Source organism: Nothobranchius furzeri, chromosome 14, assembly GCF_043380555.1.
Source record: "Nothobranchius furzeri strain GRZ-AD chromosome 14, NfurGRZ-RIMD1, whole genome shotgun sequence".
Taxonomy (NCBI): domain Eukaryota; kingdom Metazoa; phylum Chordata; class Actinopteri; order Cyprinodontiformes; family Nothobranchiidae; genus Nothobranchius; species Nothobranchius furzeri.
The window spans coordinates 21,796,603-21,811,461 of record NC_091754.1 but is presented as its reverse complement, the minus strand read 5'-3'; the positions used below and the strand labels follow the sequence as shown (position 1 = coordinate 21,811,461).

Sequence of the window (14,859 nt, the reverse complement as noted above, 5' to 3'; positions counted from 1 at the left end):
AAATTCTGACTTTTATAAACCTGACTCTTTTCTGAATCAAAACGAAGTGTGTATAATCCCTTAATAAATAAAGAATTCTAGAATCTTCTGATAAACACAGTAAAGACCAAGCAGTTGAGATTCTATATTTAGATAGAGTATCACAGCTTATTGGTCGTCATCGTCGTCTTCCTCCACTTATCCGGGTCCGGGTCGGGGGGCAGCATCCCAACTAGGGAGCTCCAGACCGTCCTCTCCCCGGCCTTCTCCACCAGCTCCTCCGGCAGGACCCCAAGGCGTTTCCGGACCAGACTGGAGATGTAACCTCTCCAACGTGTCCTGGGTCGACCCGGGGGCCTTCTGCCGGCAGGACATGCCCGAAACACCTCCCCAGGGAGGTGTCCAGGAGGCATCCTGACCAGATACCCAAATCACCTCAACTGACTCTGTTCGATCCGGAGAAGCAGCGGTTCTACTCCGAGTCCCTCCCGAATGTCCGAGCTCCTCACCCTATCTCTAAGGCTGAGCCCGGCCACCCCATGAAGGAAACTCATTTCGGCCGCTTGTATCCGCGATCTCGTTCTTTCGGCCATTACCCAAAGCTCATGACCATAGGTGAGGATTGGGACGTAGATCGACCGGTAAATCGAGAGCCTGGCTTTCTGGCTCAGCTCCCTCTTCACCACGACAGATTGGTTCAGCGTCCGCATCACTGCAGACGCCGAACCAATCCGCCTGTCGATCTCCCAATCCCTCCTACCCTCACTCGTGAACAATTTCCTAAACCCTACATTTGTTAATCATCGCTTCTAAGAACACACATGAAAGAAAAACTCTTCAGTGTTCATTCTGAGAAATGTCTTTTTCCTCAGATAACCTACATATAATGTTAATGCCGAGTCTTGCCTCCTCTCATTTAAAAGTTATCATTTAGTCCAGGCATTGTGAACGTTGTAAAGCCTGCAGCTTTGCATCACCAGGGGGATGAATGAGTAATGACACCCGTCCAGTACATTTAGTGATGGCGTCTCACTGTGAAAATAATTACATGTGAGTAAAAGTATGCATGTGACATTTCAGTAAAAGCAGAGAACTCAAAGCTGTTTACCACTCTTGGGAGCGCTCTTCATTGCTGAGTTTGTTTTGATGGGAGGCAGAAATAGTTGGACTGCTGAGATTTTCTGCAGGAAACTTGGATTCAGGTGATTTGTTGCAGGGCTGTGGGGAATAAAATTGGTTTGTTGCTAGTAATCCTCCTGAAAAAATAACATCTTAAATAAATGTTAGTTATAGAGTCTTAACACTAAAATACTCCAGTGTGAGTTTTAGTTTGTATTTTCTGTTCAAGTTTAGGGTGTGAGTTCATGGCTTTTAAAATCTAGTGGAACAGAAAACGGTAGCTTGATAGATAGATAGATAGATAGATAGATAGATAGATAGATAGATAGATAGATAGATAGATAGATAGATAGATAGATAGATAGATAGATAGATAGATAGATAGATAGATAGATAGATGGATGGATGGATGGATGGATGGATGGATGGATGGATGGATGGATGGATGGATGGATGGATGGATGGATGGATGGATGGATGGATGGATGGATGGATGGATGGATGGATGGATAGATAGATAGATAGATAGATAGATAGATAGATAGATAGATAGATAGATAGATAGATAGATAGATAGATAGATAGATAGATAGATAGATAGATAGATAGATAGATAGATGTTAGATAGATAGATGTTAGATAGATAGATAGATAGATAGATAGATAGATAGATAGATAGATAGATAGATAGATAGATAGATAGATAGATAGATAGATAGATAGATAGATAGATGATAGATGGATGGATGGATGGATGGATGGATGGATGGATGGATGGATGGATGGATAGATAGATAGATAGATAGATAGATAGATAGATAGATAGATAGATAGATAGATAGATAGATGTTAGATAGATAGATGTTAGATAGATAGATGGATAGATGATAGATAGATTTTGTCAATGAAAAGAAAAAAGTAAAAAATGATTCCCTTTCTTGCCCTTTTATAAATGATAGAGACATGCAAAAATATATATTATAAAGATAATAAGATGTCACATGTCCAAAACGAGGGTCACACAGGTTGTTATTTTGCTGTAGGTTTTGTTGATGGAGACCAAAGGGTGAGTTAAAACTGATGTTTTACTGCTCACAAGCAGTATTTAATTTAAAAAAAATCATAATAAACGTGACAAGCAGCTGTTTGAGAGGGAGGGAGGCTGTGACGTCAGTTGGGACCAAACAGGTATTTACCAAACTGATCAACGCCAAACCCCTCATATTCTGCCTTGGTGGTAAGTACTTTTACTTAATTATTTTAAATTATAATATTCAGGAATTTTAATATTTAATTAAATTAATGACTAATATAAAAAAAACATCTTCACAGGAACCAGAACTTTGCTAAATCTAAGGAACAGATGGTCCAGATGCTCCCGGAGTCCTTTCACCTGGCTCCGGCCCTGCTGCTGCTGACCTGCATGTGTGCGGTTCCGCTGCGAGGCCAGAAGCCGGACCAGGTGGACCCCCTGACGGTCCACCGGGCGGACCCGCAGTGCTGGGACTCCTCCTCGGCTCTGCTGCTAGAGATGCGCTCTCCGAGGATAGCCGACACCGTTCCCGCCTTCTGGGACCTGATGGTGACCCTCAAGTCCTCAGAGAACGGGAAACACGCGGCGCTCTACTGGGACCTGGCTCGGATATTCTGGGACATCTATCTGGACTGCGTCCTGTCCCGGAGTCACGGCCTGGGACGGAGACAGACAACCTCAGTTCACTCTCTGATTACTGACAGTAAGTACCCAAACGCACATTTTATTTAGTTTCTAGTTAGAAACAATTAATGGATTCAAGGAAATAAAAGCAAGATGTGTTTTAATCATCACCGAATGCAGTCCGGTGTCAATTTTCTGCACCTTAAATGCATTTATTGCTTAGTCAAATGCAGGTTCTGCAGAAAATTGAAACAAACCTTCTAAAGCATGCAGGAAAAGTCTATGAGGTTTGGATTTGGTGAACAGTGATGAAATATTTTAAATAATTAGGAAGTATTTGCAGGTGTATATGAGGTGCCATTTGTAAAGTCAGTCACAATTTAACAGCAACGTTTGGGGTTATTTAGCCTATCATGAGAGAAAAAAATGAGTTCATATTTCAAAGTCATATTTTCACTTAGTTATACATACATTTATGATAAAAATCCCAACTAAATATTTAGTAAGCTAAATATTTTATTTGAAGTCAAATAAATATTTTATAAATACAATATTGTGGTCCGACCTAAATATGTAGTTTGTAAAATAAATATTTTGAGGTAAATATTTTAAAAAGTAAATTCTTAGGTTGAACCAAAAATATTTAATTTGTAAAATACATGTTTAATTTACCAACTAAATAAGTAGAAGCTAAAAATTTAGTTGACGAAGTAGATATTTAACAATAAATAAATATTTAGTTTCTAAAATATATATTTAGATCCCAGTTGAATATTTATTTTGGCAATATACCTAAATATTGCATTTGCAAACATGTTTAGCTCCAAAATAAATATTTTGATGTGATCTAAATATTTTGGGAACTAAATATTTAATTTGGAGCTAAATATTTTGCTTGTGTGATGGGACAGACAGATCTTGTCCCATCCCAGTATCACATTAGATTGATTGCAGGGCAGGCAGGGTGAGCCATCTAATTGTCATGTTGAGAATGGAGTGGAGATGAAGGACCATGTGTGGTGGAGAGTTCAGGAGGCAGGAGAGCAGGCACGGATGAAAAATAAAAATAGTTTTAATGGTGGAACGGGAGCGACAGGAACAAAGCAACAATGACTACAAACAATGATCTGACAAAGACTGGCACAAGGAGGGAGGTATAAATATACAAGGAAATCAGAAACACATGGGCAGGTTAACGAGGGGCAGGTGAGAACAATAAGGGCTAATCAGGGCAGCCCTGGGCAGCAGGACAGAGACACAGTCAGGAAGGCAGGGGCAGAACGTGACAGTACCCCCCCCCCCCCCCCATTAAGGGGCGGATACCAAACGCCCACAAGGCCACATAACACAGGAGACTAGGGAACACCAGAACACTGGACTTGGGAGACTTGACCGGGACATGAACACTTGACTGCAGCAGCCGGGCATGGGACCCAGTAGACTGCTGGAGCAGGCGTGGGACCCAGCAGAGAACTGCAGCAGCAGGCGTGGGACCCAGCAGAGAACTGCAGCAGCAGGCGTGGGACCCAGCAGAGAACTGCAGCAGCAGGCGTGGGACCCAGCAGAGAACTGCAGCAGCAGGCGTGGGACCCAGCAGAGAACTGCAGCAGCAGGCGTGGGACCCAGCAGAGAACTGCAGCAGCAGGCGTGGGACCCAGCAGAGACTGCAGCATGAAGGACCTGCAGGCATAGACCCTGCAGGTGCTGACCAGGAAGCGGGACGAAACAGCATGAGCGACGCGAGGAAACCAGGAGTGGTAGCAGGTACTCGGCAAACAGTCCTGAGCAGGTGCACACCATGACTCGACTGGATCCAACAGGCGGAGGCTCAGGTGAAGGGAAGCCGACACGGAGCAGGAAGACCAGCCCTACCACCCCGGAGAATGTTGGCGTGCGTAGGGTTTTTTACCTCCATCAAAAAACTCCAGGAAAAACAGCTTCCGTGAAAAAACTGGATGGGGCAGAACAGCAGGAGAGGAGAATGGGTTTGACCACCCCGGGAACAAACAGGAAGCGCCGAAACCCCCTCAATGGGTCCGGCCACCCCGGAAACAGGTAGGATGCGCCGAAAAACCCCTCGAGTCAGAATCTCCCTCAGCTGAAAGGGAAAAAAAGAAAAAATAATCCTCCAGAAACAGATGTTAAGCTCACCACAGGTCCAGGTTGGTCTGATCATTCTGTCATGTTGCGGGTGGAGTGGAGATGATGGACCATGTGTGGTGGAGAGTTCAGGAGGCAGGAGAGCAGGCACGGATGAAAAATAAAAATGGTTTTAATGGTGGAACGGGAACGACAGAAACAAACCAACGATGACTACAAACAACAATGATCTGACAAAGACTGGCACAAGGAGGGAGGTATAAATATACAGGGAAATCAGGAACACATGGGCAGGTTAACGAGGGGCAGGTGAGAACAATAAGGGCTAATCAGGGCAGGAGAGAGACACAGTCAGGAAGGCAGGGGCAGAACTGAAAGGCAGCTGCCTGCTATTTCAGCATGACAGCTATGGCACTTCAGGTGCTGGGGTAATGAGAAACTCCAACTGCAAGCTGTGACCCAGGTGATTGCAGAATGGAGCTGTGCGTACGGTTAGAGGGTTAACAGTGCATCCAGGTACTCCTTGTCATCTCCCTGCCCATGCGGATGTGTCAGCTGTATGAAGACTGATCCGATCCAGCGGCGCAACGGCCTGTGGCTGCCCGCACTGGTTGACTTAAGAGCCGCTTTGCCATCCGGCTTTGCCTGCAACACTTCACCGAGATCAGCTGAGCATCTGACATTGTCGGCGGTACACCCTCTGCTGCTCCATCTCGCCGTCCTGCCACGACCAATTCCATCTCCAGAGCCAGTGGTGTGCCCAGAGGGCTGCATCACTGCTGTTTCATCTGTATTGATCTGTTTCCTCTACGTTGGTTTGTTTTAATTAAATGATGGGCGTCGGACGCCTGGTTGCCTTGGCAACCACCAGAACTCCCACAGGGCTAAAAGGACTTATCTTTATTTAGTTTACTGTGTTGGTCATATGTTTTCATTATTCTTTGGTGTGATTTGTGTGTTTAATTTTTGCACGTTTAACATTATTTAGTATCTGTTTGCCCTAGGGCCATGTGGCTACTTCATGTGGACTGACTTGTGCCACTGGACTCTGAGCACTCAACTTAACTTCATTTGTTTTTAGCTTAGATATTTAAAGAATTGTTTTATTGGAAAGACATCTGGGTGGTGTTGTTGCAACCTTTTTAACCTTTAATTTATCTGTTACGACTTCCACTTGCCAAAATATTGCCAAAATATTTTGCTTGTAAGCTAAATATACAGCTCCCAATAAAATATTTAGTAAATAAATTCCATATTTTTCAAACCAAATATTTAGTTGTGAACTTTTACATTTATATAAATGTATGAATAACATGGTAAAAATCTGATTTTGAAAAACAAACTCTCAAATTTTTTCTTATGATGCTCAAAAAAACCCAAAATACTGCTTTTAACCTAAGACTCTTTCATTTTGCAAAGGGCATCCCATCTATAGATGCGTGCCAGAGATTATCCATGCAATTATTTGCAAGAGGAAGAAGTTAACCTGCCTTTGTATTTTCAGACATCCAGGATATTTAGACCTTTTTTTCTCATGATGATGCCTTTGCAAGTCCTCTTTCCTGTAAACGTATGATGTTGCAATAAATTGCTGCTAATGCTTGTTTATTTGTACAATGATACATTAATTCAAAAGTGTTCTCTGTAATTGCAGAACTTAGGGATTTGTAGCATGCAGACCTTTCCAAATATTTGACAAAAAATACAGACTTTCTTCTAAATATGCATGTTAGGATTAAGTGAGATGAAAAAAGTCCTGCAACTGATGTAAATGTTCTAAGAGAAGGATTACAAATCATTATGAGAACCCATAATTGGTCCAGTTTGCATTGCTACGAACAATGTCTTTAAGAAACAAATAACATCTCATCCTGGAAAGGAAAAACGTTTTTCTCAAAAGAAAAATCTACATTTATTTATATTTAGTTTAATTTTTTACTGTTGAATCCTGAATGATACACCTTTCACCTGACTTTTGTCTCTTATAGAGTATTTTAGGTTCAACAGATCAACAGCAAACTCCTGGGCAAATCTCACAGTTAAAGTGAGACGTAGAGGACACTTCACCACCCTGAAGACGGAACCAAAATAAAACAGCCCCAGAAAACTACATTTTATTGTTAATGTCTTATTTTTTTCAATTCGTAATGTTTCATTAATTTAATTCAGCATGTTTCATAATTTGTGCCTTGTTGTTTTTCCTTTATTATCCTTTTGTTTAGACTTTCTTTACATGACCCCATTTTAACTTGAAACTGTATTTCTAGTTGCTTGGTAATTCATGAACATAAATCTATATTGTTGTAAACCTACGGATGTTTATTTGTTGTCTCAACAAACTTCATTTTCGGGTCACAATTGTAGCGCAACATAGTAAACACCATCATACACCATGGTGACGCAGCAGAACGCGCTGGCTACGTCACGCGCTCTTTTACTTTCATTTTCGACTTCCGCCCTTTTTTATACGTGAGACGTAACAGAGTAAACTTTTACCGGTCGTCAATTAAATAACTATTCTAATCAGCTCTGTGGCCTCCAGAGTATCAAGACTATGCTGAGTTGATTCACGACGTCGTAAAAAAGCGAAACGTTCGACATCAACCAGGTACTCCGTTAAGTTTCGTACTTTTATTTTTGTAACACGAGTAGAATGTCGAAAACGCTTCCCGTATCATACAGCTTATACGTGCTTATTCATCTCCATGTTTGACGATTTTCTACTTTTAAACAGAAATTATTCTGGTTTCCGACATTATAGTCAGTCCAGATGTAACTTTTTTAGGTTTTTAGGTGCTGTGTTTCTTGGAAAGCCTACCGGGTGTGTTTTTGTGGACACAGGGACGTCATTTAATATGCCATTACAAAATAAAATAACGTTTATTTCTTGTTTGGATCTATGGGTGACCTTTTTAAATTTTATTTTATGTAAATGCTAATTATTTTCTGAACATGGCCATTAACCGTTGTTCTATAATGTTACAAGCTAATTTAGTGTCTCCTGTAATTTAGTTTTAGTGAAACCTCTCATTCCTTTAGTCGATCTATTTTCAAATTAAAAGCAAAATCAAGCTTATGTGAACATGAGTCACCTGTAAATTCCCCAGGTGTGGCACGTCCTAAAGAAAAAAACATTTCCTCTTTTCAAATGTCACCAGAAAGAAAACAAGTGTACAGGTGAACATGTTCAGATCTGCTGTTATGCTTGGCTTTTGGAAAAAAATATATCATTATTTTGATCCAACTAATGAAACTCAATGATATCTGAAATGGCTAGATAGTGAAGGATAATTTAATTTTAAGTGAAACTTGTATTAAATAAAACACAAACCTCACCCTCTGACTCACGTTAATACGTGCTTTTTATTCAGTTTAGTTTATTCGTGTGAAACAGTTAAAGGCAGACATGGAAGCTAGAAGACTACAAGTACTTAAAAACACAACTACCGTAAATCCTCTAATACAGGCCCGGGCCTGTATTTTACTCAAGCTCATCAAGCTCCAGGTCTTTATTGGAAGGAGGACCAGAATTAGAGGCAGGCCTCAATTTCTATTTGAGCAAAATGAACTAATGGTTCGCTGGAGTTTTTGACAATTAAAATTGCGCCCACATTTTCAAAGTTAAACACGTCTCTTTTAACAACGGTAGTTTCTGCTTAAGCCCTCTCCCCCCTCCCCCTGGGCAGCGGCCGCAAACTCACTGATACGCCTGCAGCCTCTCAGAGTTCCTGCTGCTCTAAACATTAAAATAATTATTTCATTTTCTGTTCCTCACTTCTGATTACCTTCAGTGGTGTCTGTTTGTTGCAACCACCAGGTACAAAAACTAACTTGTTTTTATTTTACTATTTTTCTGTCCTGCCTGTTTATTATCTTCCTGCATCTCCTCTCAATCCTAAAGAAAAACTGCTGCCTGGGTTCATATATATTCACTTTATGAGTTACCTTTGAACTGCAGTTCTACAAGATCTACCGACCACAAAAACAGCGGAGTGCTCGCCGGCCACATCAGTTAGGTGCGTCACCGAGGACAAAACAGGTGATGCGCCCCAATCCACAGCAGCGAAACGCATCAGGCACAAATAAAAGAATAAAAGACAGAATACATAAGAGGAAATGAGCCGACTTGAACCATCGCGTGTTAAATTAGTTTTTGAGGTGGCGACACCTGATTTGATAATGTTACTGTGGCCGTGCTCAGGACGCAGATGTCTGGAGGGCGTCAACAATCAGAGCTTTGCATGCGCAAGCTGGTTAAGGTTAGGATGGGGGTGAGGGGAATGTTAAATTGCAAGAGGGTAAACATCACAATTTGGTTAAATGTCCGTTTTACGGTGGGTGTCAGTACCGACGCTCTGGCACAGCGCGTTGCCTCCTGACGCGTTGCCTCCCGACGCGCAAGAGCTTGTCACCTGCTGACAGCAGGCTGCTGTCTTTTCCGAGGACTGCATCTTGCCGGTCATTATCACGTGACAGCGACTAGTCGATGACGGGCATAAAAAGTCACTATAGAGCAGTGAAGTCGACTAGTGACTAGTTCATACAACCCCTGCTACTGCTCCCCAGAGAGTTCTGCAGCATAATCAGCACGTTCTCTTTGAACTTGATATCAAATTTCCGCCTCCTCTTCGTCTCCGCACGGTTAAAGTTACCCTCGCGGTCTATCACTGGCAAATCAAAAGTGAGACGGATGACACAACCGCCCCCGTACTTGCTTGTTACCATATTCCACCCGGCCACAATAAAATACCGGCCATTATTCACCTCCGCCGACTCCGACACCAGCCAAAATGTGATACCCGGCCGTTAATTGAATACAGGCCAATATTAGAGGATTCACGGTATACAGTATTTACATTGTTTTTAGGAGGGATAGTGGCCTATTTTGCCATTGTATCATCACTCACAAACACCTAAATAATCTTGTATTTTGTTTTAAGCATAGAAAATGGATTTCCACAAGCTGCTGCTGGATGTAGATAATGCTTTGGGGGAGGATGAGTTCAAAGCTTTAGGTTTCCTGTGCGCTGACTTCCTGAGTCGTAACCCAGACTCAGTGAGGTCATTAAAGGAGCTCTTCTCCTCTCTGATGGACAAAGAACTCCTGTCAGAGAAGCAGCCACAGCTTCTGGCTGAACTTCTCCTCACCATCCAAAAGCCTCGTCTGCTGCGAGACATCGGACTCAGTGAACAGGACTGTGCGGCCCCCAGCCTCATCTCCTCTTACAGGTGAGCAGTCTGCATTTTGTTTCTGTTTATTTATTATTATTTTTTTGCATTGGCTAACCTCGGCTTTCCACTGGATGTGCAAGTGGTGCGTAACGTCTCGAAGCGCATGACAGAGCCAGTAGTCACCGTTAAAGTCAGTGGGTGAGTTTCCACCAGACGTGCAGTGGCACGTCTTGCCTAGTGTCACGGCGTTCTGCTAAATTTATTCTTCAGGTCTATTTTTGCACACTACACTCCCAGAGAACGTCAAGCTCAGCAGTTCAGATCAGGCCAGACAGGAAATCAAATATGGGAGCAGTGAAGCGCATCATACAGCTTTCAAAATAAAAGACGCATGCAGAATTCCTGTTGCTTAACTAGTAAAACTAAACACGTTATTCCTTATGAAAATGTCACGGCCGAGGTAGAAACAACAGAAAGTAAACCACAGACCTTTTGGATACATGCTGCCATCTTTTCCTCACTTTGTATTGTGTGAACTGGCGGAATCACGCATGAACTTGCAATTCTTCGGTGATTCTGAGATCACGTGGAGCCAGCTGTGTGGAACGCTCCTGGTGAAAAGGGATGCCCTGCTGAGGACATGGTGAAACTCATCTATTATGTGACACATCCGGTGCAAAGCCGGGGTAAACTGACAAGCAGCAACTGTATTATGTTTGTGATTAATAACCAGTATTATCTGTAATCAGACCGAAAATAAAGAATGTTTGCCCTCGTTTTCAGGAAACTTCTTTATGACCTCTCGGACAACATTACTGACCGCGACCTAGACTCCATGAAGTTCATGTTGAACAATTTAATCCCACGTGGAAAGCTCAAGGAAAAATCGGTGAGTGTGTCTACCTACCTCTTAAACTATTTGTGTTTTTGACAGATTAAGGCATTCATATCTAATTTACTGTCACTTCTCAGACTCCGTTGGATATTATGCTGGAGATGGAGCACTTGGATCTCATCAGTGAATCTAATCTGGATAAATTGGAGGAAATTTTCAATCACATTTGTCCTGCACTGAATAAAAAGATCACACAATATAAAGAAAAGCAGGGTAAGCTTTTTGTAAGGCAAGGTGTAGACCTAAAACAAACATCACATCGATGTTTGTGCTGGGAGAGAACATGGAGAATAAGTACTGAACAATGAGTAAGTGTGAGTCGAACTTGAGTTGGTCTGGTGAAACATTGACCTTTAGTCCGTTTCTAATCACAGCAGGACTTTTTGATGAATGATAATGACCAGCAGCCTCATTTAGAAAATGTGCTAAAGCACAAAACAAAGCCTGAAAACTCTGTAAATCATTTCTCACGCAAACATTGTTATTAAAAAAGAAAACTTGACAGAAACATTTGTGCAACTTTAGACCATTGGACCGGTCCACATTGGGTAAGCGGCCCATCCAGGAATTAAGTGTCTTGCTCAAGGATACGACAATACGAACAGGAAACTCACCAGTTACAGGGTGAATTTCTCCTGAACCTCTGAGTCACCGCTGCCCCACAATTTAAACATCCCACAAATAAAGAACAAGCATAATATTTTCAGCACAGATGACAGAAAAGTTCCTCTCAAGCCGGGCGTACACTGTGCGACTTTTTCACTTTTTTGAGCCGATTTTCCACTCGTGCAAGAATCCACGAGATCGGGGCGAGTTTTGCGCCGCGCGGTCGTGTAGTGTACGGGGGGTTACGAGAGGCGATTAACACCACGTGACCAGCTACCGATCAGCAGTCGTGAGCTCGCACGGACTTCTGGCGTGTTTAATATTTCGCTCGTCCCTCATGAGGGTATCGCACTGTTGAAGCGGCGCTGCGAGCAGCTGCGACCCAAAATGTATCAGAACCGCTCACGGGGCAGGCGCAATCCTGCATCAACACCGCTCGCCCGCTATTTCCCTAATAACACACATTGTTCGTTTTAATTTCTACACGTTTTTTTTTTACTCACAAAGATTGTCAAGAAAGCGTGTTTGTCGTGTTCATGTCAAATTAAACTGATCACAAAACACAGATTTATACATAAATCCCCGTGTGTCCTCCTGCAGCACTCCCGAAGGACAACAGGCAAAACAAGACAAAAAAGTTTGACGTGTTGAGTAAAAACTGCTATTTTTAGCATATTTTTAGGGCCGACGTGTTGCTACCAGACGTACAGTGTGAGTAGTCAGGTCGCATCCGAGAACTGGGTCGTACAGTGTGAGCGCCTGGCTCGTGAGATCTGCCCTGCGAGGAAGTCGTACAGTTTGAGCTGAAGCTGAGTGCTACAAGTGAAAAAGTCGCACAGTGTCCGCCCGGCTTTAGTGAGTGAATTAGATGATTTGTTGCACATTACTTGATTTTTGTGTTTTCTTCTTTTTACAAACCACCGACCGTGCCAACCTCACAGCTCATCGGCTGAGGTCCTTGTCTTTCCCTTCTGAATCTAACCTGGTAATGTTGTTGTGTTGCATTATTTACACTTTGTTACTTTTATTCCTCGAAACTAACTTCTGCTTATTCTGTCGTACCAGATCTCCAAGCCTTTTTTGAGGACCGGCTCGCTTCAAAGTCCAGTTACAATAAAACATGATGTGCTAGAAAGTAAAGCTAATTTGAAAAACAAAACGGTGGTTGTCCCAGAGCCTCCAAGAGCAGCAGAGGTTTGTGATTAATTTATTTTCTATTTAAATATAAAACTTAGAGTTCTGACTACTGAATAATGTTTATTTAGTTTTTGGCTCCAGTTTTACATAAAAATGTGCTGATTTCAGTTCGACTTTAGGAAAACTTGTATCAGATTCACTTTAAACCCTTCTTTTCATTTGATCTGGTTTGTGAATTTATAGGCTTTGGGAAAGTATCAAATGACTGCCGCAAACAGAGGCTTCTGTGCGATTTTCAACAATAACAATTTCTCTAACTCATTGGAGCCTCTCAAAGATCGAGCGGGAACCCATACCGATGAAGGTACGTTTAGGTTTGATTCTTTATAAATGCCTCTAATAACACTTCGTCAGTAGATTCTCTGTTTGCAACACTGCACAGCAATATGTTTGCATGCATTGTCATCAATTTATGTTCCCCCAGATTCACTGAAGAAAGTGTTTGAATGGCTGAACTTTGAGGTGGAGATTTACCGGGACTGTGAAAAAGAGAAGATGCTGTCGGTGCTTAAAGACCTCAGAGGAAGAGACCACAGTCAGATGGACTGTCTGGTGTGCTGCGTTCTCAGCCATGGCCTGGAAGGGAGTGTGTACGGAGTAGACGGCCAGACTGTCAAAATCGAAGAAATGATGGCTCTCTTTGATGGAAAGAAATGCCCCACTTTAGTTGAGAAGCCCAAGTTGTTTTTCATCCAGGCTTGTCAGGGCACCAGGGAGCAGAGAGCTGCCCAGACTGATGGCATAGAAACAGAAGACAAGGACATTTGTTCTGATGCAAGAGTTCCTGACACCATTCCATCAAGAGCAGATTTCCTGCTGGGAATGGCCACCGTTCCGTCTTATGTGTCCTACAGAGACAAGAAAAGTGGCACCTGGTATATCCAGTCATTGTGCCGAAACCTCATCCAAATGGTGCCGCAGTAAGTAAAGTGCGATATCTGTACTGTTTGGAGGTGTTTTTCTCTTATTGTTACACTTTGCTCATTGTTTCATCTACCTGCCTAACAGGTCTGTCTCTTCTTTTCTATGATATGATTGGTCGTAAAAAGGCAACCCCAGTCCACACTGGAGGTATTAACGGCAGCGGAACGGTTTACTCGCGTGTTTCGTGGCGTGTTAATCCATGTCAAGAAGCATCTCAGATGCGGAACGGCTTCTCCTCCATCCTCCTCTTTTAACTGGTAGAATCACAAAATTCCACGAGACTTCAAAGATCACTGTTTGTTTGTGCCATCCACCATTTAACCAAAAAGAAGAAGGAGATCACATTTGATGTCGTATTTAATGTTGTGCCTCTCCACTGCTAGGACAAAAAACACCGTTGCATTTCTTGAAAGATGCTGGGAGTAAATAATCCGTTAGGTCACATGTATTGATGTAATCTTGATGGATAAAAAATTGCATTTGTGCAATAGTATTTGTTTTAAAGCTGGACGTTGCACACGGATACCGTGTGGGATTGCCCTGTCTAGCTCTATGTTACCTGTGGAAATTGATATGTCCCAGAAGTGGCCTGTGGCAAAAATGGAACCCAATCCTGTCTTTAGCGGCGCAGAGAGCCATTTCTGGGACACACCTAAAATGTCCTGTGTCGCGTTCGGTCTGGATCAACCCTTAGACTATAATGGATTCTATTTGAAGCAGAGATGTTCCGTGCCGCTGACGCCTCCAGTGTGCTTTGGGGGTTACTGTATCTAAGTGGTGTTTTTGTCATCGTCTCACAGCATCTCTTGTCTTTCTCAGGGAGGTTGATCTCATCTCTATCCTGACACAAGTGAACGCCGATGTGAGCAAGATGTCTGCTGATAAGTGGGGTCAGACAAAGCAGATGCCTCAACCAGCCTTCTCACTCCGCAAAAGAGTGGTCTTCCCCATTCCCAAAACACCTCCTCCTGAGTTGAAAACCTTCTGATCTCCTGTTAATAGAATGTAATGATCCCTGGGAGGCCGATTCCACACACTGTTTACATCTTTAAATATTGGTGCGTGTCTGTGTGACCGTTATTTGTATGTTTATTGATGAGCTCTTGTAAAAGCCCAGGAGTCTGCCTAGTTATTTCCAAAGAAGCTGAGTGTGCCAAATTTCAGCGCCTTGACACGACATTCTAATTCTGAACATGTTTTATGTTTCATT

At 42.6% G+C, this 14,859-nt stretch overlaps 1 protein-coding gene across 1 annotated transcript; it reads left to right on the top strand.

Annotated features, from left to right (window-relative positions):
- The first annotated feature begins 7,323 nt into the window (after positions 1 to 7,323).
- Positions 7,324 to 14,853, top strand: casp10 (caspase 10, apoptosis-related cysteine peptidase). The gene is made up of 9 exons (XM_015966443.3): positions 7,324 to 7,463; positions 9,796 to 10,084; positions 10,811 to 10,916; positions 11,000 to 11,135; positions 12,470 to 12,513; positions 12,594 to 12,722; positions 12,909 to 13,029; positions 13,150 to 13,645; positions 14,469 to 14,853. Exons 2-9 carry the CDS (start codon positions 9,804 to 9,806, stop codon positions 14,635 to 14,637), a joined length of 1,482 nt encoding a protein of 493 aa, XP_015821929.1. The 5' UTR covers positions 7,324 to 7,463; positions 9,796 to 9,803; the 3' UTR covers positions 14,638 to 14,853.
- Positions 14,854 to 14,859: the final 6 nt, after the last annotated feature.

What these genes read in the sequence shown, in the direction of transcription:
- casp10 (XM_015966443.3), top strand. Translation starts at nt 9,804, where the DNA reads ATGGATTTCCACAAGCTGCTGCTGGATGTAGATAATGCTTTGGGGGAG. An exon ending in AGCCTCCAAGAGCAGCAGAG is followed by an intron (nt 12,723 to 12,908) that starts GTTTGTGATTAA and finishes GTGAATTTATAG; the next exon opens with GCTTTGGGAAAGTATCAAAT. An exon ending in GGGAACCCATACCGATGAAG is followed by an intron (nt 13,030 to 13,149) that starts GTACGTTTAGGT and finishes ATGTTCCCCCAG; the next exon opens with ATTCACTGAAGAAAGTGTTT.